We start from the raw sequence: 23,895 nt of genomic DNA, 5'->3' as shown, positions 1-23,895 counted from the left end.
CTGTTTGCCTATGTAGATATTTCAACAGGACAAAATGGAACTATGTCCATCCAACTCTTCAAAGAACAGTTGCTGGTAGTTGAGGTCACAAAACCTGTACAAAACAGGATACAATGAGGGGGGTGAGGACGTGAGGGGAACGGGCCCAGAATCGTGACCCAGCCTCTCCTATTGGCCAAAGTGTGAAGAATGCTTGTCTCATCAGCAAGAGTTGTGTCAATTATTCCCCAGTAGATGTCAGCCATCCACTTAACTGGAGAAAGTTCCATTTCGACAAAAGATGATTAGCTTTTTGTCCATTTGCAAACATTGTCAATCCATCAGGGAAGGTTATTTGTCATCCTTCTGGCGTGCATAAAACAGAGATGTTACAGTTAAACAGGTTGTCTCTGCCCAACATGTGCAGGAGAAGTCTTCTTTTCATGAGAAACTCATGCTTAAATGTCTGGAATCCAAGCTGCGCGGACACAGTAGCTGAAAAAGCGACTGAGACGGTTGGCCAGTGATTCCCACCACGGTAATGACCTTTTTTCGAGGAGGTGTCGAGCGGCGACGTGCAGGTAGAATATGTCGCACCGGTGTCCACTAAAAAACGGTCTTTCACCATTGACCTACATTTCAACAAATGGTTCTGATGTGGACAACACCCATTCCGTGGGGCCACTCTACTGGTATAGTCCAGGCACTTGTTGTCTCCCTTGTCATTCTGTGGAACAGGTCCACATGGGGTACGCTCCTGATATGGGGCTGCTTGATTTTATTGTAACTGGGTATGATGACAAATAGTGTTTTGTCGAGTCAACGAGATGATCACAAAGCCTATGTCCGATTATTATAATTTCCCTGAAGTATTAGGGACGTAAGCCCTGCGGCAGTTGTTGGTATAATGCATTCCATTGCAGTAGCAGCAACTTGGAGGATTGACACAGTCATAACTAATATATCCATATTGGCAACACCTGTAGCATTGAGTAATTTCCTGGTCTCGAGCTGCATACCATTGGGTTTGAGTTTTTCTGCCACGTCTAAGTCCTCTCCCTCTGCCCCTCTGATTTTGGAATGTAAAATTAGCAGTTGCTTTGGGGGTGGGTGCTAAAGGTTGAACAACCTGAGCCATTTGAGTTTTAATATCCTTTTTAGCATCCTTATTTTCTCCCTGCTTGGCTCCCATTTTAAGTGTGAGAATGCATAGCTGGACACTGCAGCTAGCCTATCGTCCAGGCATTGGCACTTACCTGATGCACAGGTCTCTTTCACACCTGGAGAACACGGGAAGCACGGTGAGAATGATGTTTTTTGACCTCTCCAGTGCGTTCAAGACCATTCAGTCGGTCCTACTGAGAGGGAAACTGGAAGAGGCTGGAGTAAGGAACCACCTAGTCGTATCGATCATAGACTTCCTCACTGACAGAGCACAATATGTGAGACTCCAGGACTTTACGTCTGATTTCGTAGCTAGCAACACGGGGGGCCCACATGGCACAGCTCTCCGTACTCCACTTTTCACTATACACATCAGACTTCAAACATAATTCAGACAGTTGCCACCTCCAGAAGTTCTCTGACGAGACTGCTTTTGTTGTTGTTGCACTACAAGCACCTGAGGATTACCCTCAGACAGCGCTAGAACTGCCCCTGGAACGCGGATTAGTTAATCCGGAGGGTAGTCGGAGGTGAGGGGCAGTCAAATATCTGCGGCTGGATGAAAAACGTAGGGTACCACGTTCCTTGTTGGCAGCTCTGAGTGGTATTTGTTGGAATTCGCAGGCCGCAGCGAGCGGCCTCCCAGGAGACACCATGTGAAGGTTTCCAACTTTGTCTCTCCTGCTATTGTTGGACGAGTGATGGACCGGAACGACCTGGAGTACAGGCGAGTCATCACAGCCTATGTTGACTAGTGAAATGAAAAACACCTCTACATCAACACCATTAAGACAAAGGGAATGGTCATTGATTTTTGGAGGAATCCTCAACAGACCACACAAGTGAACATCCAGAGTACAGGCATTGGAATCGTGGAGAATTTTAAGTACCTGGGTGGTCACCTCAACAACAAACTCGACTGGTCCACAAATATAGATGCCCTGTATAAAAGGGGTCAGAGCATCCTCTACCTAATGAGCAGACTACAGTCCTTTGGTGTGTGAAGGGCACTGTGGACTTTTTACTAAATGGTGTGTTATGTACTCTGCTTTGCTCCCTCCCTTTTTGTCTGCCGCCGTGCTTCTAGCGTACCACACTGTGATGCAGTATGCTCTCTACAGTAGTTCTATAGAAGGTTATCAGAAGCTTGGTGTCCACGTTGTTCCTCCTCAGTACACTGAAGAAATTGAGTCGTTTCTAAGCCTTCTTCAACACTGCCATGATGTTTGTAGACCATGGATGGATCCCAGGAATTTAAAAGACTGGACCTTGTCGACACATACTCCATTTATGAGGAGTGGGACCAGATCTGTACTTTGTTTGCGAAAGTTCAGGATTATTTCTTTAGTTTTGGTGGTGTTCAGTGTGAGATTGTTCACCGAGCACCACGTAGACAGTTTGTTGACCTCATTCATCTCTGTAGGTCGACTCATCCCCTCCTGAGATGACTCTGACCAAGTGGTGTCATCGGCAAATTTCATGATGGTTTTAGACTGGTGGGTTGGTGTACAGTTGTATGTGTACAAGGAGTACAGAAGATGACTCAGTAAGCAGCCTTGAAGGGAGCCAGTGCTCAGTGTAATGGAGGAAGAGAGGTGGGGACCAAGTCGGAGAGTTTGTGGTCGGTTGGTCATGAAGTTCTTTATCCAGCAGCAGATGGAAAAGGACAGTCTAAGGTGGGAGAGCTTGTCAGACAGAATGTCAGGTATTAGAGATGGTGTTAAAGGCTGAGCTATATTCACGTAATTCCCTCCTGTTGTAAGTATAACAACATTGGAACTTTGTTTGTTAGCGATGCTACTTTTGAACAAAATTCTTCACAAATGATTTCGAGCTGGAGTTTCGACCAATCAGAAGGGGACGAAAACCCTTCACGCAGTTGCGGGAAAAGTGCTCCTTTGACCTCCCGTTGGTTCTGGCGTCTCAGGATAGGAAAGACATTAAGACATTAGTCAGTGTTGGACAGTAGCGCAACATCAGGGGCAGATTGGGATATGGATTGTTGCATGTGTATTTGGGTTAGCGTTAGCTGGGTTTCAACACTCATGTTACGTTTGACTGTAGCATTAATGGTACATTTGTTCAAAGCTGAGAGGCAGGGTAAACAACAGGTTAGGATAACAAGCACAAGTGCAATAACAGTTACAAATGGTACTAGGGCTTTCAAAAGTGGCTGTGTCCATGAGCCTAAGAGGAACCAGTCAAGCCATCCTCGTTATGGAACTGGATATCCAGTCACAGCGCTCCGCATGTTCCTCATAGCCTGCAGAGTATCAAGGACCGAGCATGACGCGCCGGCAGGAATGAGGGTGCAGCACGAGGGGTAAAGAGCCATCAAGCTTTTGGAGGAGACTGACCAGTGTTTGTATTTTAGGGGCACATCCGAGCTCCACACTGGATCCTGGTCGTGAGCTCCGACACTCGTTCATCAGCTTTGATGGTGGCGGCCAACTTGGTGAAGTTAGCAGTCAAAATCACACGGTGAGGTCCGTTCCCAGGTGGAGATGACCAGCACTTTCTTTTTATCACCTTAAAAAAAGTACCAGGTTGCCTGGGGAGAGGACCTCCTGGAGAGCCAGAAGATGTCGGCAGATCATTTGCATTTATCACAGTTCTTTCTTGGAACATTTTGCATAACCACAGAGTGAGAGAATCTGTTTCTCCAGTCTCCTCCACCAACAGTCTGAGTCTTACTGTTCCATTGGTTCTTACAATGAGACCAGCACTTTGGGGGGCGGCAGGCGCAATCATACCTTAGGTTGATTCCTAGATGCTGTCCCATAGCTTGGATCACGCAGCTCACGAAATGCAGCACCACTCCAAATGAATGTGGTATTCCATGGCCTTTGAATGATCCTTTTGCATATGGCTTTTGCGACTGCCCTGGTGCCCGCTTTCTTGGATGGGCATATCTCAACCCACTTGGTCAATGACCACCAGACAGTACCTGTATAGGCCACCTTGGTTCAGCTTGATGAAATCCATGTTCAGAACCTGAAGAAAGTTTCTGCAAAATTTTGAAAGTAGGTTTGGAGACCTCTGGAACTATACTATCCCTCCTCTTGAGACATGGTTCCTCCCAAGGCTCAATTTCACAATCAGTTCAAACAATGATTGTGGAATGCATGGCTTGCTTGCATAGAAGCCGTTCTTGTGTTGCGTGGCTCCTTCTGTTTCCCATTGTAGTTTCTCTTTCTGGTCGCTTATTTTAACCCTTTGTAAAAAGGTTTAGTCTCAATTGAAACACTTTCACCTTTTTGCATATGTAGACAATAAAAACAATAAAAAAGAGTTCCTTATGGTTTTATGGCATTATGGACCTGTTTGCTCTATAAACAAACCGGTGAGAGTCAACTGAGGGAGGGATTGTATTCCTGATATGGCGGGCTACCAACTTTTCAACGCACTTCATGATCACAGGCGTGAGTGCAACAGGCCTATAATTTTTCATGCTGTCAATGGTTGGCTTTTTGAGGACAAGGATAATGGTGGCAGAATTCAGGCAGGATGAAATGATGGATTGTTACAAGGAACAATTGAACATTTTGTGTGTAGACTCCAGCCAGCTGGTCAGCACAGGCTTTGAGCACCTTCCCTGGTACTCTGGGCAAGCAGCCTTACTGGTGTTCACAGACCTCATTACCAGTCTCACTTCCTGTTCCTTCAGTGTATTACTGCAAGGTGGTGGTGGGGGTGTTGAGACCCGGTCTCAAAGCGGGCAAAGAAATGGTTCAGTTCCTTCGCTAGTGAGGCATCTGCATTATCAGATATATTATTGTTATTGTAGTTGGTAATATGTCGTATTCCCTGCCAGACGTTCTTTGGGTTATTTTCTGTGAAGTGCTCCTCAATTTTCTCAGTATATGCTGCCTTGGACTTTTTAATGCCTCTTTTCAGTTCTGTTTTGGCAGCCCTATATTCTATCTTGTCCCCTGATCTGAAAGCGGTTTTACGGCATTTGATGAGTACCTGTGTCTCATTCGTCATTCATGGTTTTTGGTTAGAAAAACCTGTATCCATTTATTTATAATGACGTTGTCAATGCAGTTTTTGATGTAGGAAAGTAGTGTCCGTGTAGTCCTGGAGTTTGTGGTGTTTTAAAAGTTCCCAGTTGGTGTGGGAAATCAGTTCTGGAGCTTAGAAAAAGCGTCCTCGGGCCAAGTTTTTATTATCTTTATTTGTGGCCTTGTTAGCCACCGGAGTGGAGTGTAAGCGGGAGTGAGAGATATGCAGAGGTGATCCGATCCAGCCAGGTGAGGGAGGGAAGTGGCTTTATGAGCATGTTTGATATTACAATAAATATGGTTAAGATTTTTATCTCCTCTAGTGTGACACTTTACGTATTGAATAAACTTAGGCAGAACAGTCTTTAAACATGCTTTATTGAAGTCACCAGCGACAATAAAGACTCCATTGGGGTGGTCAAACTACTGTTTTTTTTTTACAGCCGTCTCCCTCCCTTGCTTTTCCCTGATAATTCTGTATTCTAATTACTGCAGCTACAGCTGCGAAACATAAAAATAATCAATAATAGCCTAAAAAATGTAAATATTTTTTTTGGAAAATAAGCACATTTTACTCAAGAAAAAATATTTTTGTCTATACACAAATTCTATCCTCCTTTCTTTCCTCAAGAAAATTTCAATTTCTCTGTCATACAGATTACACGTGCGTTTCAGGTCCTACAAGAAGTTATTTTCTATCGCCATCAAAGCTACTGCTGAAAGTCGAGTCTGTTTAGTTGTATTTCTAGCATAAGTTTTGATTCTATTTAGGGCTGAAAATGTCCGTTCGACAGAAGCTGTGGATACGGGGATGGTCACTGCCAAACATACCAATGTGTACAGCTGCCTCATGCTCTCACTTATTTTTTTTTGCTGAAGGAAGTCGAGGAGATATACCAGGGAGTCGCCAAAACCACAGCAGAAGGATTCAGTCAATGATGAGTCAGACACTCACCCTCCCAGACAGGTGTTCAAATGAATACCCACAAAAATACAGGAAATAAGCCAGAAAGGTGCCACTGTCAGAACTGATGTAATCAAAGTCTAGACAGGGGAATAAACTACATGTATAAATGCAATAAACTATATGTATACCCCAAGGTGTCTGAACTTATCTAAAATCCCCCTTTGCAACCCAAAATCCTTAACTTTGTCCACATAAATATTCAAAATAACAAGGAGTAACGTACTCACAATATCAGGTGAAGTTGGGTTAGTCAACACTTCCAAAAGAAAGTAAGGACTCCATGGCCTCAGCATTTACAATCACAGGCAGTCAAGGGAGTCAAAGTCAAGAATCAAGAGTTAACTGACAAATAAAAGGGTTAAAATAAGGAAAGGAAGTGAATCTTGATTGGAGGAGGGATGATGGGGAAGTCGTCACAGCTTTGTTGGCCTGGGCAGGGCTTTGTCACAGGGGTGGAGCCACAGCTCCATGTACCCGCAGATGTAAAGAAACAACACACCCTCAGTGTTCTCGTTACCTCTACGTCCTGCGTCTGATACGCACAGCTTTTCTTCCAGACGCACAATTTCAAGTAATGTGCTTTTTTCGGACGCAAAGAAATTTTTATCAAAAAAAAACCAAAACACATATATATCCGATAGCAAACCAATTTATTCCACATAATCTTTGCGAAATAATTCTCGCGTGAACGAGACTAGCAGACACTAGCAGACGAAGGAGAGAAAGCGATAGCAAGAGTTTCGTAATAGTGTAAGAAAGAAAAAAAATGTTTCAGAAAAAGCAAAACAGTCTGGATAGTTATTTCGCAGTTAAAAATACAACTAGTAAGAAAAGAACTGCAGAAGATTCGATCGATGATCATGAAGCAAAACGGGGGAAGCAAGGAAAAATACGCACATTTCAAAAGACTTGGTTGCAGCTGTTCGCGTGGTTACGATATGACGAGGAAAATAATTTCATGTACTGTGCTGTTTGTACGGATAACAAGCAGGTAAATGGATTGATTGCGGCAGCTAAATGCACGAATTTTCAAAAATGCACCCTGGATAGACACATAGTTTTGCCCGGACACAAGTTGGCACTGGAAATTCCCACATTGCGAAATAACAACAAAAAAATCGAACAAAAGGCATCAGCAACAAAAGACAAGGTAGTTACAGCTTTATTGAAAGTTGTACATTGGATGTCCATGGAAGATATACCGTTCAGCAAGTTTAGCAGCATAATAAACCTGATGCATGAGCTTGGTGTCGCAGACTTGGATATTTTGAAAAAACACAAAATTAATTACGAATCTTACTTTACGGCTCATGAATTGTTGGATAGCATTTCATCTGTAATAGAAGAAGAGAAGGAAGTGATGTTGCAAAATTCACCAGTCGTTATCATACTTGCTGATGAATCAACAGACTCTACAAATACAAAGCGCCTTGTCCTGTATGCCCAAGTGATAGATGATACGATGCAACCTTCGACGCATTACATCGCAAATGTTGAGTGCAAAGATTCGACAGGTCAAGGTATTGCAAAATCAATCAAGAAAGAACTGGAGGCAAGGAATATCAAGATGGAAAAAGTCCAGAGCTTTGGAAGTAATGGAGCATCAGTGATGACAGGTCACAAAAATGGAGTTGCTGCAATTTTAAAGAGACAGCCCTCATTTACATAATGTTCACTGCATTGCTCACAAAATTGCACTCTGCACATCTCAAGCAGCTCAACACAATCCAGCTCTGAAGAAACATCAAGAGACATTGACAGACTTGTTTTATTATTTTAAAGGTAGCAGCAAGAGGCAGGCAAGTCTACGAGTTATACAGATGATTTTGGATGATCGCATATTGAAGATCAAAGAGGTCCATTGTGTGAGATGGCTCAGCTATTTCAATGCCCTGACATCAGTATACAGGACTTTGGAGAGTCTTTTGCTCTATTTCAGAGACATTTATTTCACTAAAGACCCAAAGGCTGAAGGGTTGCGAAGGAAGATTGCAACCAAGAAATTTGTCTCTATCACATATATGATGATGGATGCAATGGCCCCTGTCACAATTCTGTCTCAATTTTTCCAAACAGAGAATATTGACATTGCTTTGGTTGGGGTGAAGGTGGAGCAATGTATCAATGACTTGGAGGTTGTTAAGGAGATGAACAGCCCACACTTGATGAAGCTGAAAGAAGATATGGTGGATGATATATTCAAGGGCAATTTTCACCTCACAAAGTCACAATTTCAGCTTAAAAATGTCATCAGTGACTTCATCAACAGTGTCATCGGGAACATCAGAGAAAGGTTTCCTCAGGGTAGTATTCTTCAGGCCTTTGCTGTTTTAGGAATGAGGCCACTCAGCTTATTGCAAAACAAAAAAGATGTGGATGAGTATGGCACAGAAGAAATTGATAAGCTGTGTGAACATTTTGGTGTTTCAAAGACAATATCATGGATTGGTGATGATGGTGAAAATAAATCAAACACTTGTGAGCCAATCATATCATCAACTGCTACAAAGAGGGAGTGGAGAATTCTCAAGCAAATTGTACTGGCTGAAAAGTACCCGAGAGACAAGATGAGCAATCTCTGGAAACTGATCAGCCAGTACCACAGTGAAGAGATGCCAAACATGATAAGATTGGCTCAGCTGGCTCTTACTTCAGCTGTGCATACAGCTGGCTGTGAGAGAGGTTTTTCTGTGCAGAACAGAATCCTCACAAAGAAAAGAAACAGGCTGAAAGTGGAAACTCAGCACAAACTGATGGTAGTGCAGCTGGCTAAAAGTGTGAACCATCAAAAGGCCCTGGAAAAGTGGAAAGGCTGCAAAGAGAGGAGGATCTACGAGCTGAAAGACTAGTACAATGATAAATAAACCCTAACCCTAAACCATATAATAAATAAATTAAATCTGAATGTTTATATATCGTTGTTTATGTTTTATTTGCATCCGTAGTATGTTGGGACTCGTGACAAGTTTCCTGGGACGCACAGTTTTCAGACAAGCGAATCCCTGGGACTCGCAGTGTGCCAATTGTAAAATTATCACTGCACCCTACTACATGGTGTGTCCAGGCTGACAGCCATAAAAATGGCATACATTACAATCAGGTCTGTTCTTAGTCAAGGCAGATTGAAAAGTGTTCCGTGGATTTGCATTAAGGTGGAGAAGGCTGCATGTTTGAAAGTTTCCTGGTACTCCCGAAATATCTGCGAGTCGAGGAGGTAGAGAAACATCAGTCTTTCGTGGTCTTGAAATCTGATCCGGGACTAGCTAATTAATATTGTCCAGAATCCTGTCGTGAAGTTGTTGGTAGTACGCGCGAGAATCTTGCGCTTGACCTCTTCGTGCGCTTGGAGCACCCTCACTCTTGCAAGACAAAACTGTACATCCAGTTTGCGTGACCGGACGATTTGCCGAACGGACGTTTCACCGAGTGGACGTTTTGCCGAACGGACGTTTCACTGAGTGGACGTTTTGCCGAACGGACGTTTCACCGAGTGGATGCTTTGCCAAACGGACGTTTCACCGAGTAGACGTTTTGCCGAACGGACGTTTCACCGAGTGGACGTTTTGCCGAACGGACGTTTCACCAGGTGGACATTTTCCCGAACGAACGTTTTGCCGAAACTGGATTCGTGCGCTCGGCTTGCCCCCAGATTGTGTGTGTATGTTTTTCAACATCGGCACAAAAAAAACAACACAATTAGAAACATCCCTACTTTTATTTGTTTAATTAAATGATACATTAAAATAAATTACTTTTTTGGCGAAACATCTGTTTGTCGAACTGTCCGTCGGCGAAACGTCCGTCAGCGAAACGTCCATCGGTGAAACGTCCGTTGGCGAAACGTCCGTTGGCGGAACATCCGTCGGCGAAATGTCCATTGCCAAAACGCCTGTCCGTGAAATGTCCGTCGGCAAAAACGTCCGTCGGCAAAGCGTCTGTTGGCGAATAGTCCGTCCACGAAACATCCGTTGGCGAAACATCCGTTGGCGAAACGTCCGTTGGCGAAACGTCCCTCCACAAAACGTCTTTCGGCGAATCGTCCGAGTACCTCCAGTTTGTTGTTCTGTAGTAATGAATAAAGCACGCCCGAATGCTCAAAAATGCAATTAAATGTGAGAAACAAAAAACTAAATTCAAAATCATCCAGACGTGCTTTAAATCACACCACACATACTCCTCGTCGTACCCATCATGATGCTCCAGGATGTGGTGAAACAGTTCCTTGAGAGCAGCTCTCTTCTCAAATGTCCGGAAAAGTCTGTCTGAAAATGGCTTTGCCAGCAAATCTACAACCAAATCCACTTGTTTTCCTCCGTCGGCGATTGTGGGTTGAGTTTACGAGCTCTGGCTGGCTCACTTTGGCTTTGGTCTGCCTACTCTTCCACTAGCCAATCATAGTTGGTGAAAGTGATGACGTATCCCTACACCTGCGAGAGGGCCTTGGTATCACCAAATCGAATTCTGATTGGTTAAAGCAACAGTCTTATCGACACTTTTTAATGCAGCAGTGTCTGCAGAACTGATTGTGATGGCCTTGAGGCAGATTTTTGACCCTGGCAACAAATAATGGCTGAAATGTGATTGGTTAAACGCTTCAATATGAAAATACACTTCTGGAAGCAGTCCAACTAGGGGGAAAGCAATGAAAGGAAGCTAACAGACAATTTGTAATTATTTTGTATATTTAGTATTGATGGACAAAATATAATATATGATTCCGATATTTCTTAAGCCAGTAGAGAAGGCCTTGAAGGCCCCGATGGCACACCACTGATTAATATGTATTATACTGCGCTATTACTCACAAAAAACATAATATACAATTACACCCATATATATAATTATATAAATATCAACCTGTTATAACCCAAAACAATGTACTTGTTCCATAAACGGTCATTACTTGTGTAACCTTTTGTTACCTTTTGTTCTTCCAACTTAGAGAAGTCCTTAGCAATTCAGCAGGTTAAACAATGAAAACTCAATAGCATAGCTTCCTTTCCTATGACCATCATACACACATACACATTATAATGCTAACGCTAATGGCGGCCGAGGGTAGCTTGTTAAATGCTATTACATGTGCTCCACCCGAGGTTCGCACATTCACGCACACACATCAAAAGTAAATAAACATTACTAAACATTATCTTCTTTCTCACATGCTAAACATTGTATTTTGCATACCTCACACTCAATCAGCCTCTACAACAAACAACATACCTTTTGTTAGACTACAAGCCCATATATCTGACTCCACCTGACTAAAACATTTTCTATCTACAGTGTTCCCCCGCTACTTCGCGGTTCAGCTATCGCGGACTCAGAGCTTCGCGGATTTTTTGGGGAAAAATACAAATAGTACATTGAAAAAACATATTTTACAGTTGTTTTTGTTATAACATGAATTTCACTCTCTCCACCCATATTCTATATGGTGTACTGTATACAGGGGGGTAAAAAAATAATAATAATAAAAAAATTTTTAAAAATAAAAATAAAAAATTGGAATTAAATTCAAATTAAGCATTTTTGAAGGGGAATCCCTACTTCGCGGAAATTCACTTATCGCGGGTGGTCGCGGTCCCCATTAACCGCGATAAGCGAGAGAACACTGTATACTAAACTATAACAGGCTTGTCGTTCTAAAAAAGGCATGTTCAAAATTCGAAGAGACAACCAAGATGGGCTGGGTTTCTCCACAGAGTATTTATTCTGAATATATAACCAATACAGAGTAGCTTCCCACACAGCTCTGGGCCAAAAGAACAAGTTACACAGCCTTTTCAATGCTTGATGGTCCGTGATGGTCCCAGGGCCCCGCCCTCTCCGGCGACCGTCCCAGCAACACTGCGCTCGCGGATGGCTCGCGCGTGTATCTCGCATATACCGCGCATGCACAGGTGGACGTGCCCGCATACATCAAAGAAAACACTCTCCTCGCGTGTGTAATCAAAGAAGCGATGCAAAGCTCCGCTTCACTGCGATGATTTGTGGGTTCAGCGGGGGTGCAGAGGGGTCAGTTCGGGGACACCTAAGCTTCAGTGTAATGAACCAAAAACAGTTGTGTTGTCTTGACTCCAACTTTTACTGTAATGACTGGAAAGCTCCCGTGTCTCAAACTATATGCACCGAGACATTAATAATCGAACACTGATACATACTTTAACATGTTACTCTTGCTATTTGGATGAAGGCATCAATAATCGAACACTGATAACAATCCAATCCAAAACTAGTTGTAATCCTCAACATGCAATCATTAATAACTTAAACACTTTAGCATTTCACACTATCATAATGCTTAACTCACACACTTTAGCCTGTCACATTCTCCCCCACAAAAACAAAGGTCATCTCGACATCAGTATATTCCAAATATCTCTCCACTTGTTGGTTATTTTGAACAGTCTTGCAAACTTGTTGCTTCATATCCTCTTCTGTGAGCTGATGCTCGTGAAAACTCCAGGCGGCAAGGTATTAAATATTTGCTGTTTCACTGGCTGTGTAAATGGCATGTTTTCCTTTATCAATAACTTCTAGTCACTACACAAAAGTGACTGTTAGGCATCATCCTTCTCACTGTAGTGAGTATGTTTGTCGGACTGCATGCTATTGTGAATATGGACAGTTCTGAGCTCTTCGACAGTCTGGCGAAGACTTTGGTTCTCCTTCTCCAGATTTAACAGTCGACTATGGATCTGCTCACTCACCTCCTCACTTCGAGTCTGCCGCCCCTGAAAGTGGTCATTAGCTTTAAATTGTTATTCTATCTCGCCTTCTAGGTGCTGAGACGCCTCCAGGCTCCTCCTCTGAGATGTTTCCTGCAGTATTTTGTTATCCTTCTTGAGCTCCTTCACTTTGGCCTTGTAAAAGTCCATCTTGTGCATTTTCTGCCTGTAGCGTGCCACCTGAATCTCTGGCTTGTCAGCTTTGATTGCGCGTTCTCTCAGCACTTCCAGTTCATCGCGATGGGCACGGGCTGGACAGGCTTCTACAAGTAGCTTCAAATTTTCCTGCCGGAGCCTCTTTATTTCTTCCTCCATGTTTTCCTTATCGTGTCTGTTGTCCAGCAGTCATTCCTCTCTTCTGGCTCTTGTCTAAGTTGTCTGATCTTTGTCTTTAAATCGGCAAATTCCATCATCAGGTTTTCCTGAGTTCCCACCTGCTGCTGTTGCACACAAAGCCACAAAGCACACGAACCATACCTTCCCTTTCCTGAGTTAGCTCTGCTGGTCTGACTCTTCGGATTTTACGTCCAGCTTGGAAATGTTCTCCACTCCCACAGCGATAACAGTGTGTGCACGGCAAATCTTGCCCTTCTCGCTGACAAGCTAAACACCTCCTTGGGACATAAGCAGGGCGACTAGTGTTCCAATTGGGTGCTGGGGGCTTGCTGTAGTTATTTTGTTTTGCAGAAGGTGGCTGAGGCTCCCTAACTGAGGGTGGGAAGTAGAACTGAGGCTTAAACATAGCCTACTGTAGTGTCTCTTTGATCTGGGCTATTTCTGCACTGATATATTTAAGAGAAGCGACACTTATCTTAATTTCCGTCAAATCCGCAAGTACCTCAGAGAACACTTTCGGTTTTTCTTTTCCAGGACAATTGGTAGGTTGTTAGGTTCATTAATAATTACCCTCGTTCGTAATTATCAATAACTGCAGGCAGACATCTCATTCAATTATTGACATTTAATTAAATAGAAATGATCACGGATAAAACCTCAGAGGGGAGATTCAACAAGCCAGAGTTTCTCCTACAACTTCAGAACGTCTCCTCGAATAGACATTTTCGTACGACTCTTATTGCCATGAATCAAAACAATTTACAGAGTTGTAGATCATTTCATCACGTATGAGTAAAAACAACATCTGGAACTACAATAACAATCAAAGTATTTTACCAATAACAAGGCAGGAGACTAGACCAAACAACATTTGGATTAGAACAATTATGCCTTCCCTTGACCTAAGAATCATATAACAATTACATAAAGAAAAACCCGAAGTGCGTCACGAGGTATAGTCGCTATGTTGTAAATAACAGAAGCAACATTCTTGTTATTGGCCGAATAGCCATGGCCTCGTTACAAAAGGGAACACCGAATCTCGAAGACTCAGATTGGGTGAATTGTTTGTATAAACATCCTGGAACAGGCAGTCCAGGTTAAAGATGACTTGGCGGTTATTGGTGACCTCGCAACACTTTGAGAATAATAAGAGAATGATTTAAGAAAGAAATGACTTAATACAACTATATTTATAATAGTAATACAGAATAAAACCACATAGGTCATAGGTTTTCAGACTGTACCTTACTAACATATGTTGCTACCTGTAGGGCACTTCACTTTTTACTTCTCCTTTCCGTTGCATTAGCACAGGCTACATTTAACCGCTCTAGTAAAAGCTCATCTGAAGTCTTGATGTCCAGCAAGAGAGGCTGCATATCTACCCTACCACTGTCACTCTGCAGCCTCGTAAGTATTGTGTGCAAGCACATACGCTTGACTAAACTTGGGTCATACTGGAGTCCTGATTCTTCTTCTCGGGATGCAAACAATACCTTCTGCCTCACAACAAAGACTCGCATTAGGAAACTTTGAGGAGTCTCTTTGATATGCTGCACCTCTGAAGCTAACTGCATATAGAGGTCGGTAGCACTTCTTTCCTGACAATGAGCACATATGATGCGTTTGAGCGTGTGAAGAGTGAGGTTAGGTTTTTCTTCCAAATAATTTCATAACTGTAGACTGGGGGCGATAGCTCTGATAACTGTATCTATGAATTCAACATCCTGGTAACCCTTAATCAATCCATTTTCAATTTGATGAACTTGGCTGAAGAATGTCAGCTTGTCCTTCTGGCCTGGTTCACCTATTTGACCGGCAATTTTGAAATCTTTGTGCCAGTATGGCCTTGGCTGGTGCTGGGGAGCCACACCCCTTTGAGGGTCCACAGCGGCTCGTAGCTGGGGAAAAGTTGTTGGAGGCTCTTCCCATCTTGATATGGGTCTTTCAATTTCATCTCTTTTTACTTCTTGCTTCATGTCTGATATTCTATCTTTCAATTTCAACAATTCAGACATGCCTTCATCCTCTTCATCTTCTAGTTCTTCTCTATCTAGGTGCTTCACAATGTGAGCCACCAATGATAGACGTGATTTGCGTTTAACACTTCCTAATATGTTAAGAAAATCACATATTTCTAGCAGGTTATTTTCAGTCAGGTCATTCAACGTTCATACCACCTCTTTGTGTAACCGCTCCATTTCGTCGACGCTGTAGAAGTTCTGTTGATTGTGCAGGAGTGAACTTTGAACTGGCGCGTCTTTACCGTCTCTCTGATGATCTCCGCTTGGCCAGCTTCAAGTTCTTCTTAACAGCAACACCTCTCCTCACTGCCATCTGCCTGGTTTGTAGTGTTTGGATTTTGCAGGCACAGAATTCAGTGAGTAGGTCATGGACACTGGTCATCTAAGCAGCAATCCCAGCGGTGCCTCCAAATGTTGCACCCTGCATTTGCATATTGCTTTAAACACAGGGAGAAATAATCATACAGGGGTCAGTTGTGTTGTCTTGACTCCAACTTTTACTGTAATGACTGAAAAGCTCCTGTGTCTCAAACTATATGCACCAAGACATTGATAATCGAACACCGATACATACTTTAAACATGTTACTCTTGCTGATAACCATTCAATCCAAAACTAGTTGTGATCCTCAACATGCAATCATTAATAACGTAAACACTTTAGCATGTCACACTATCATTATTAAGAACTCAGACAAGACACAGATCAGCTTCAGTGGTCACTTTTCAATGGTTTATTTGGGAAAATCCCCCCCTTGTGTCATCTTACTCCAATATTTAAATTCTTTCAGTGGGCGTTGAAATATTTGTTGAGGTACAAGATTCTCAAAATATAACACCTTTATTTCAAGTAAAGGAACAGGATGTCTAGACAGGCCAGGAATGATCAAATTAGTAAAAGCTTCACAATTGGCAGAACACAGCTAAAGTGATTATACACCAAACACCCAGAGCTACCTGCTGTTTTTCACATATTGTTGTGAAGATTCCGCCTAGAGAGAATGATCAAATTAGTGGCTGTCACTTTAGTCTACAAGCATAAATGATCCTATATTCTGGTGAGAGAATATATGAGAGAAACCTTTAAGTTAATTTTTATAGCAAATAATTTTTAACAGTTTGTCGCCTTTTTCCTGCTCTTGGGTTCTGTCCTCGCTTCATGACAGAATCCCACCAAACAACGAACCCAGTGATCATATTATGAACAGTATTTCACAGAATTAGTCCTGGCTGCATAAAAGTTTTTGAACTATGAGTCATGCTCATGAAGTGCATTCTGTTGGTTGTACTTGTACAATGAAAAATAATGAAATACTGAACATTGAAAAATGAAATTACAAAATGTGTTGCATTAGTATTTTTGTACAGTATGTGAAATATGTCATAAGGTCAATACACTTTTTTATTTAAAAAATACATTGATATAATTGAGACTGAATAAGTCCTTGCTTTACCAGCCACTTGTGACCTTTGCGGTTTCTTTGCTGCATTCTTACATATGTATTTCAGGTGGGTGTTTGTTTATGAGAAGGCTTACCAATTGAGGGACACAGCAATTGAATCTTCAGTGATTACAAAGGTAAAAGGTTTTGGAGTCTACAATGACAAAGTGATGGATGTTGCCGACTATGTCACACCAACACAGGTATGAAAAATTCACTTGCTGACATCAAATAGCAACCCATTGGTGTTACGATTCACCCTGGTGGTAAAATGTACCAGGGAGTTGCAACTACCCCAGCAAAAAAAAAAAAAAAAACGGCCAAAGAGGAGACAGACACACAAGGCTATTAACATTACATGAAAATGTATTAACAACAAAGCCGAGAGAAAACCGGGACTATGTTACAACAAGCAAAAGAAGCAAACGGATACTAAAGTGGCACCCTTAAATGAAAAAGGTAACCCCCCACACCTCCAGACAGGTGTTCAAATGAACACCCTTAAAATACAAGAAATATGGCCTAAGGGTGCCACTGTGAAAATTGATGGAATAAAAGTTTAGACACCGAAATAAGCTACATGTATAAGTGCAAAAAACCATATGTACACCCTGGGGTGTCTAAACTTATCTAAACTCCCCCTATACAGCCCAAAATAATTAACGTTATCAAAACATAAATACTCAATATAACAATGAATATAATACTCACAAATAAGATGAAGCTGGGGCAAACAAAATTTACTTTACTTTAGACATTGGTATCTTCTATAGCAAGTAAGGACTCCACTGCCTTAGCACCTGCATGCCAGACAGTTGAGCCCAGAATTGAAAAATAGGAGGGTTTAAAAGGGCCTTATATAAAATAATATAACCTACAACATAATGTATACACGGGCTGACAGACATAATAATTAGTGATGTGCTCTTGTACTTGTTTAGGGAGCTTCTGTTTTCTGCATCATCACCAAAATGATAACAACAGAAAACCAAGTTCAAGGGTACTGTCCAGAGGTCAGTCCTTGTCAATACTTAGATAAGTGATTGATAACCTGGGTTTGATGGAACCCTATGGGTTCGGCGGAGCCTCTACTGTGGGGGTTCAAGACACACTGACTGATCATGTGTATACACAATGTTATGTCCCGCTTGCCAATCAGTACTGCGAGAAATTAGTGTGCTCAGAAATGTTCCAACATGTGAATAACATCTAGCACGCTGTGTAATATAAAGTAATACCTTGACATCCAAACAATTTGTGATACGAGTAAAATTCCAAGAAAATATTTACCTTGAGTTATGAGACAAATTTGGAGATACAAGCATTTAAGACTGGCAGGTGGTCAGCCCACGAGAGGCTGCTTATGATTTCAGTGCAGTGTGTTTTATTTGCATTAGTCAGTACAGAATTAAGAGAAACACAATGAGGGGTAGTGCAAAGAAAAGGCGAATGACGACAATCGATATTAAGCATGAAATAATCGAAAATCATTGGTCTACATGTGACTAAGCTGGCTCACCAATACGTATGGAGGAGCAGGAAGTTCACCCCGAAAGCCGCGGTAGAATACATTACCCTCTTTGCCTTGGTTATTGCACAAGAAGGTTTAAATTTAGTGTACCGCAAGGTTAAAACTTTTTTTAAGCGTGTGTGAATCTAAGTTCATTTCAGTTGAATTTAAAGTTTATGATATGTTACGAGCACATCCGTCTAGCCTCTCTCTCTCTCTCTATTTCTCTCTTTCCCATCAGCGAACTCCCCATTGTATTGAATTGTTTAGTAGGCAATGCCCACTCACCGGTGGCCCACATTGTAATCCACTAGTTCAAGGAAAAAATAGTTCACCTTCAAAATAAAACTACAATTAAGAGCACACCATTTTTTCTTACTGTGTTGCTCAAACACATTAACATTACACATGTGGTCATCTTATCTTCCGCTTATCCAAAGTTGGGTCATGGGGGCAGCAGTTTCAGCAGGAAAACCCAGACATCTCTATCCCCAGCCACTTCATCCAGCTCTTCCGGGAGTATCCCCAGGTGTTCTCTGACAGCCTGGGAGACATAGTCTCCACAGCGTGTCTGAGGTCCGCCACGTGGTCTCCCAGTGGGACATGCCCAGAACACCTCCTGGAGAGGCGTCCAGGGGGCATCCTGATCAGACGCCCGAGCCAACTTATCTGGCTCCTCTCGATCTGGAGGAGCAGCAGCTCTACTCCGAGCCCCTCCCAGATTACCGAGCTTCTCACCTTATCTCTAAAGGAAAATTCCGGACATCCTTCATAGGAAACTCATTTCAGCCGCTTCTATTTGGGATTTTGTTCTTTCGGTCATGACCCACAGCTCGTGACCATAGATGAGGGTGGGAATGTAGATCGACCAGTAAAGAGAGAGCCTCGCCTTTTGGCTCAGATCCTTCCTCACCAAGATGGATCGGTACAGACTCAGCATCACTGCAGACGCCGCACCGATCCTCCTGTCGTTCTCCTCGATTCTTCCCTCACTCATGAACAAGACCCCAAGATACTTAAACTCCTCCACCTGGGGAAGGACTTAACTCTTGACCCGGAGAGGGTATGCTACCTTTTTCAGACTGAGGACCAGGGTCTCAGATTTGGAGGTGCTGATTCTCATCCCGACCGTATCAAACTCGGTTGCGAAATCATTCCGGCAAGAGTTGGAGATTACTGCCTGATGAAGCCAACAGCACCACATCATCTGCAAAAAGCAGGGATGCAACTGAGGCAAATTTGACCTCTTCAATGCCAGGGCTGCGCCTAGTTATTCTGTCCATAAAAGTGATGAGATGAATCGGTGGGTGCTCGGACGTTTGGTCGCTGGTCTTTTGGTCGCCGGTCTTTTGGTCGCCAGTCTTTTGGTCGCTGGTCTTTTGGTCGCCGGTCTTTTGGTCGCCAGTCTTTTGGTCGCCAGTCTTTTGGTCCCTTTTGGTTGCCGGTCTTTTGGTCCCTTTTGGTCGCCGGTCAAATGGTGACAGAGTTTACTGTTGAAACGAGCAATTATATTCATGAGAGTGTTTAATATCTAAAAGAGAGAGTTTAATATCTCTAAGTACTCTTTAATATCTAATAGAGAGAGTTTAATATCTCTAAGTACTCTTTAATATCTAAGTACTCTTTAATATCTAAGTACTCTTTAATATCTAAGTACTCTTTAATATCTAAGTACTCTTTAATATCTAATTACTCTTTAATATCTAAGTACTCTTTAATATCTAAGTACTCTTTAATATCTAAGTACTCTTTAATATCTAAGTACTCTTTAATATCTAAGTACTCTTTAATATCTAAGTACTCTTTAATATCTAAGTACTGTTTAATATCTAAGTACTCTTTAATATCTAAGTACTCTTTAATATCTAAGTACTCTTTAATATCTAAGTACTCTTTAATATCTAAGTACTCTTTAATATCCAAGTACTGTTGAAAACAGTAGATATTTAGATATTAAACTCTCCCTCATTAATATAATTTTGAGAGCTGGTTTCAACAGTACTTAGATATTAAGCAGTACTTAGATATTAAGCAGTACTTATATATTAAACAGTACTTAAATGTTAAAATATTAAACAGTACTTAGATATTAAACAGTTCTAAGATATTAAATTCTCTCTCTTAGATATTAAACTCTCTCATGATTTTAATTACATTAATTTACATTAATTTTGAAAGCTGGTTTCAACAGTAAACCCTGCCACCGGCGACCTAAAGACCGGCGACCAAAAGACCGGCGACCAAAAGACCGGCGACCAAAAGACCGGCGACCAAAAGACCGGCGACCAAAAGACCGGCGACCAAAAGACCGGCGACCAAAAGACCGGCGACCAAAAGACCGGCGACCAAAAGACCGGCGACAAAAAGACCGGCGACACAGTGTATACTGGGCAAACGGCGCTGCTGACCTCGACTCGGGATGCTGAGAATCAGTGGGCCGCATACTTTGAAGACCTCCTCAATTCCACCGACTCTGCTGGAGTCTGTTTTATGCGTTTGTTAAAATTATGGTTTGGTTTGTTTCTAATTATGGCCGCCGTTTGTGCAGCATAAAGCCACAGAAATTTCGGAAGCAAGCCCAGTTTCAAATATCATACGCCGGCCGGACCATGTCAAAAAGTGTTCGCCAATTTCTCTCAGCAGTTCCATTTCTGTGTGGCAAATATGGTGTTTAGGTCTTGTGTTTAATACCATTTTTAATTATTAAAGACTTAACACTTTGGCCAGTGTATTCAGTACCACAATCAGATCTAAGACTTTTAATCTCCCATACCATGTGACCAAGGAACCTCTCAGTGGCTTATCTACTTGTGTCATTCTTATGTTTCAGGAAATACACAAATACTGCACTTCAAAACTCATCAGTAAATGAGATATATGATGACATTTGTACCCCTCTCTGGACTGAGGCTGGATAGCCCCTGCTAAATATGTATATAATAGCTCAAGTAGGGCTTAGCCCTCACGCCAGAGTCTCTGTTCCTGGTCACAAATTTGTTCTTGTGTGCACACATCATAATGTGGGTATTGTTAGTTTTCAGTTTTTATCTCCATACCTTCCACAGCTTGCTGTATTTTCTGAATATCATCATAGTTAGTGTCCCATAATTTCATGCCATGTTTGCAAATCAAAACATCCCTTGGTATCATCACACTTTACATTGTCATTTCCCGCTACTGTGTGCCAATAATAAAATCTGTCGTGTTTATTAATGTGGAATTTCATACTATCTTTGTGAATGAGGATGTCCTCTCACTTCTTGAACATCACCGTTGCTCTGCTGCCGTTTGCTGATCTTACGGAGATAATATCTTGAGGATAGGAGGGATTGTCAGCGCTTGTTTCAGTGTTGTTTTGAGTTGGCGGCCTTGGGTTCTCTGTCAGATCGACCTCTGCATCTCCCCGTCGTTCTGCAATAGCCTTGCAGCAAGTGCCATCAGCCAGCTCTAAAGAGTGTGACCCAGTCTGGAACTGCTAGTCGAAGTTCTTGAATTTGACGATGTTGACCATCGGGCCCCTCACGTCAACACCTCGGCTTGGCTGGAACTCTGCCCCATTTTTCACTCGAAAGTTAAATGCACCTTCTTCGCCATCCTTCTCGGCGATACATTTGCGTGCGTCTCCCAGTCTCGACGCTGCCTCCTCCTGCATGTGGAATCCCAGTGTGTGGAGCTCTTGCGGTCGCTGCACCACAACTTCTGGTCACAAGCACGGGTAATGTGTCCTTTAAGACCACTCCTGTAGCACACCACCTCCACTGCCAGCCGTTCAGCTCCCCCACCACCACGTTCACCTGGACACGACCTCCCGAGTGTCCCTCCCCGATGGTGTCCACGTGCGCCACACTCCTCACATTGTCCTTCTCTGCCATAGTAGCACGCATTTTCTGTCTTCAAAGCTTTGTAGTTTTGTTATAAAGTCTGAAAAAGTCATTGGTTCATCTGCTTGCATGAGATGGATTGCAAATGGCATACAATACAATCAGTTCTGTTCTTAGCCGAGGCAGATTGAAAAGTGCTGGAGAAGGCTGCATGTGGGAAAGTTTCCTGGCATTCCCGAAACATCTGCGAATCGAGGAGGGAGTGAAACATCAGTCTTTCGTGGTCTGGAAATCTGGTCCGCGACTAGGCAAATAATATTGTCCAGAATCCTGTCGTGAAGTTGTTGGTAGTGCGCGCGAGAATGTTGCGCTTGACCTCTTCGTGCGCTTGGAGCACCCGCATTGCGTTCGGTGGCCTCATAGATTTCCTCATATCGGCTCCTGTCGCGTTCAACAGTGTCACAAAACTCATTTACTCTTGAAAGACAAAACTGTTCATCCAGTTTGTTGTTTTGTAGTATTGAAAAAAGCATGTCTGAATGCTCAAAAATGCCATTAAATGTTTGAAGCAAAAAACAAAATTCTGAATCATCCAGACGTGCTTTAAATCCATCAGCACACCGCACAGACTCCTCGTCGTACTCGTCATGATGCTCCAGGATGTTATGAAACAGTTCCTCTAGAGCAGCTCTCTTCTCAAATACCGTGATGAAATTCAAAAATCTTGCATCAAACGTGAAAAAACTCACTTGTGCCTGTCACTGCCCACTCAGAGCTTCACCATCTTACTTAGGGCGCCACCATCTTACCTAAGGCACCGCCGTCTTACCTATTGATCTGATCTGACTGGCCAATGCGAGTAGCCTTGATATATGTGTCCCTAGCTTTTACCATGTCAACACATCCCAATAGTTGTTAAGGATGATCAAAAGTCTTGCAATTGATTGTTAAAATATCGTTTCCTGAGTGTAGTATGCTTATTTTTTTTACATTTTATATCGATTTTGCGTGAATCACATTCACACCGGAAATCCTCCGGAAATGGGACAAGGGTACTCCTGAAGCAGGGTCGACGGAGGTTGGCAGCTCTGCTGTTATGCATGAAACAATGGTAATTAAAGTACCTTTGTCTAAAAAAAATATGATCTTCTGAAACCAATTTCCAAGTCAAAAATAAAAATATATGCAATAGATCTGGTGAATAAATAAAACCGCAATTCTTTGATACCCATTTATAGAGTGGAACATTAATTTTTGAAGCATTAATTACCTTTTTTTCACAGAGTGTGGATAAATATATTTGTACCCACAATAGCAACTGCACATGGCTTGTTAACAAACCAGGAAGTTATGGTGAGTTGGTGAGTTCCTGCTTGCAATTCAGTGTATGAAATAAAATTGTCTTTTTTATTCTTTTTGCAATGCAGGAATTCTTACAGGGAGATGTGTTCCTTTCAAAGACACAATTAAGACATGTGAAATTAAAGGGTGGTGTCCTGCTGAGATTGATACCATAAAAACGTAAGATACTCTGAGTTTACAAATGTACTGTATATGTTAATTTCGCTCACATACAACCAAAACCCAAGATACAGTGTTCCCCCGCTACTTCGCGCTTCAGTTGACGCGGACGCAAAGCTTCGCAGATTTTTTTCTGGAGAAAAAAAAATTAAAGATATTAAATTGAAATTATAAATTACATCATTTTACAAGATGTGGAAACAAAATATTAAATTAGAATTAGTAATTGCATCATTTTACAAAATTTTAAAACACAAAGAATGCACGTATGCGCAAAGCATCACGGGGCATCACAGGCATAAACACAAGCTGATTGGCCAGCTGAATGCTCACTGAATATACTCGACTCCCCATTGGCCCATTCACCATGAAAGCCCAAGCTTCTCCCGATGCC

General features: G+C 42.3%; 1 protein-coding gene across 19 annotated transcripts in view; it reads left to right on the top strand.

Moving 5' to 3' along the window:
• Positions 1 to 23,895, top strand: part of LOC144198439 (P2X purinoceptor 3-like) — a 205,747-nt gene that overhangs the window by 8,047 nt on the left and 173,805 nt on the right. For 18 of the 19 annotated variants that reach the window (XR_013326709.1, XR_013326710.1, XR_013326711.1 and 15 more), the window contains 4 exons: positions 16,717 to 16,852; positions 17,591 to 17,662; positions 23,264 to 23,333; positions 23,408 to 23,501. Coding sequence is in view for 16 of the 19 variants with exons in the window: in XM_077719457.1 (XP_077575583.1) it covers positions 16,717 to 16,852; positions 17,591 to 17,662; positions 23,264 to 23,333; positions 23,408 to 23,501 (372 nt within the window). In the remaining 3 variants the exon portion in view is untranslated. The remainder of the gene's footprint in view (positions 1 to 16,716; positions 16,853 to 17,590; positions 17,663 to 23,263; positions 23,334 to 23,407; positions 23,502 to 23,895) is intronic. The other variant, XM_077719453.1, reaches the window with a different exon arrangement.

This window comes from Stigmatopora nigra, chromosome 6 (assembly GCF_051989575.1).
Source record: "Stigmatopora nigra isolate UIUO_SnigA chromosome 6, RoL_Snig_1.1, whole genome shotgun sequence".
Lineage (NCBI taxonomy): Eukaryota > Metazoa > Chordata > Actinopteri > Syngnathiformes > Syngnathidae > Stigmatopora > Stigmatopora nigra.
The sequence above is the reverse complement of the archived record's forward strand: the minus strand, read 5'-3'. Positions and strand labels throughout refer to the sequence as shown.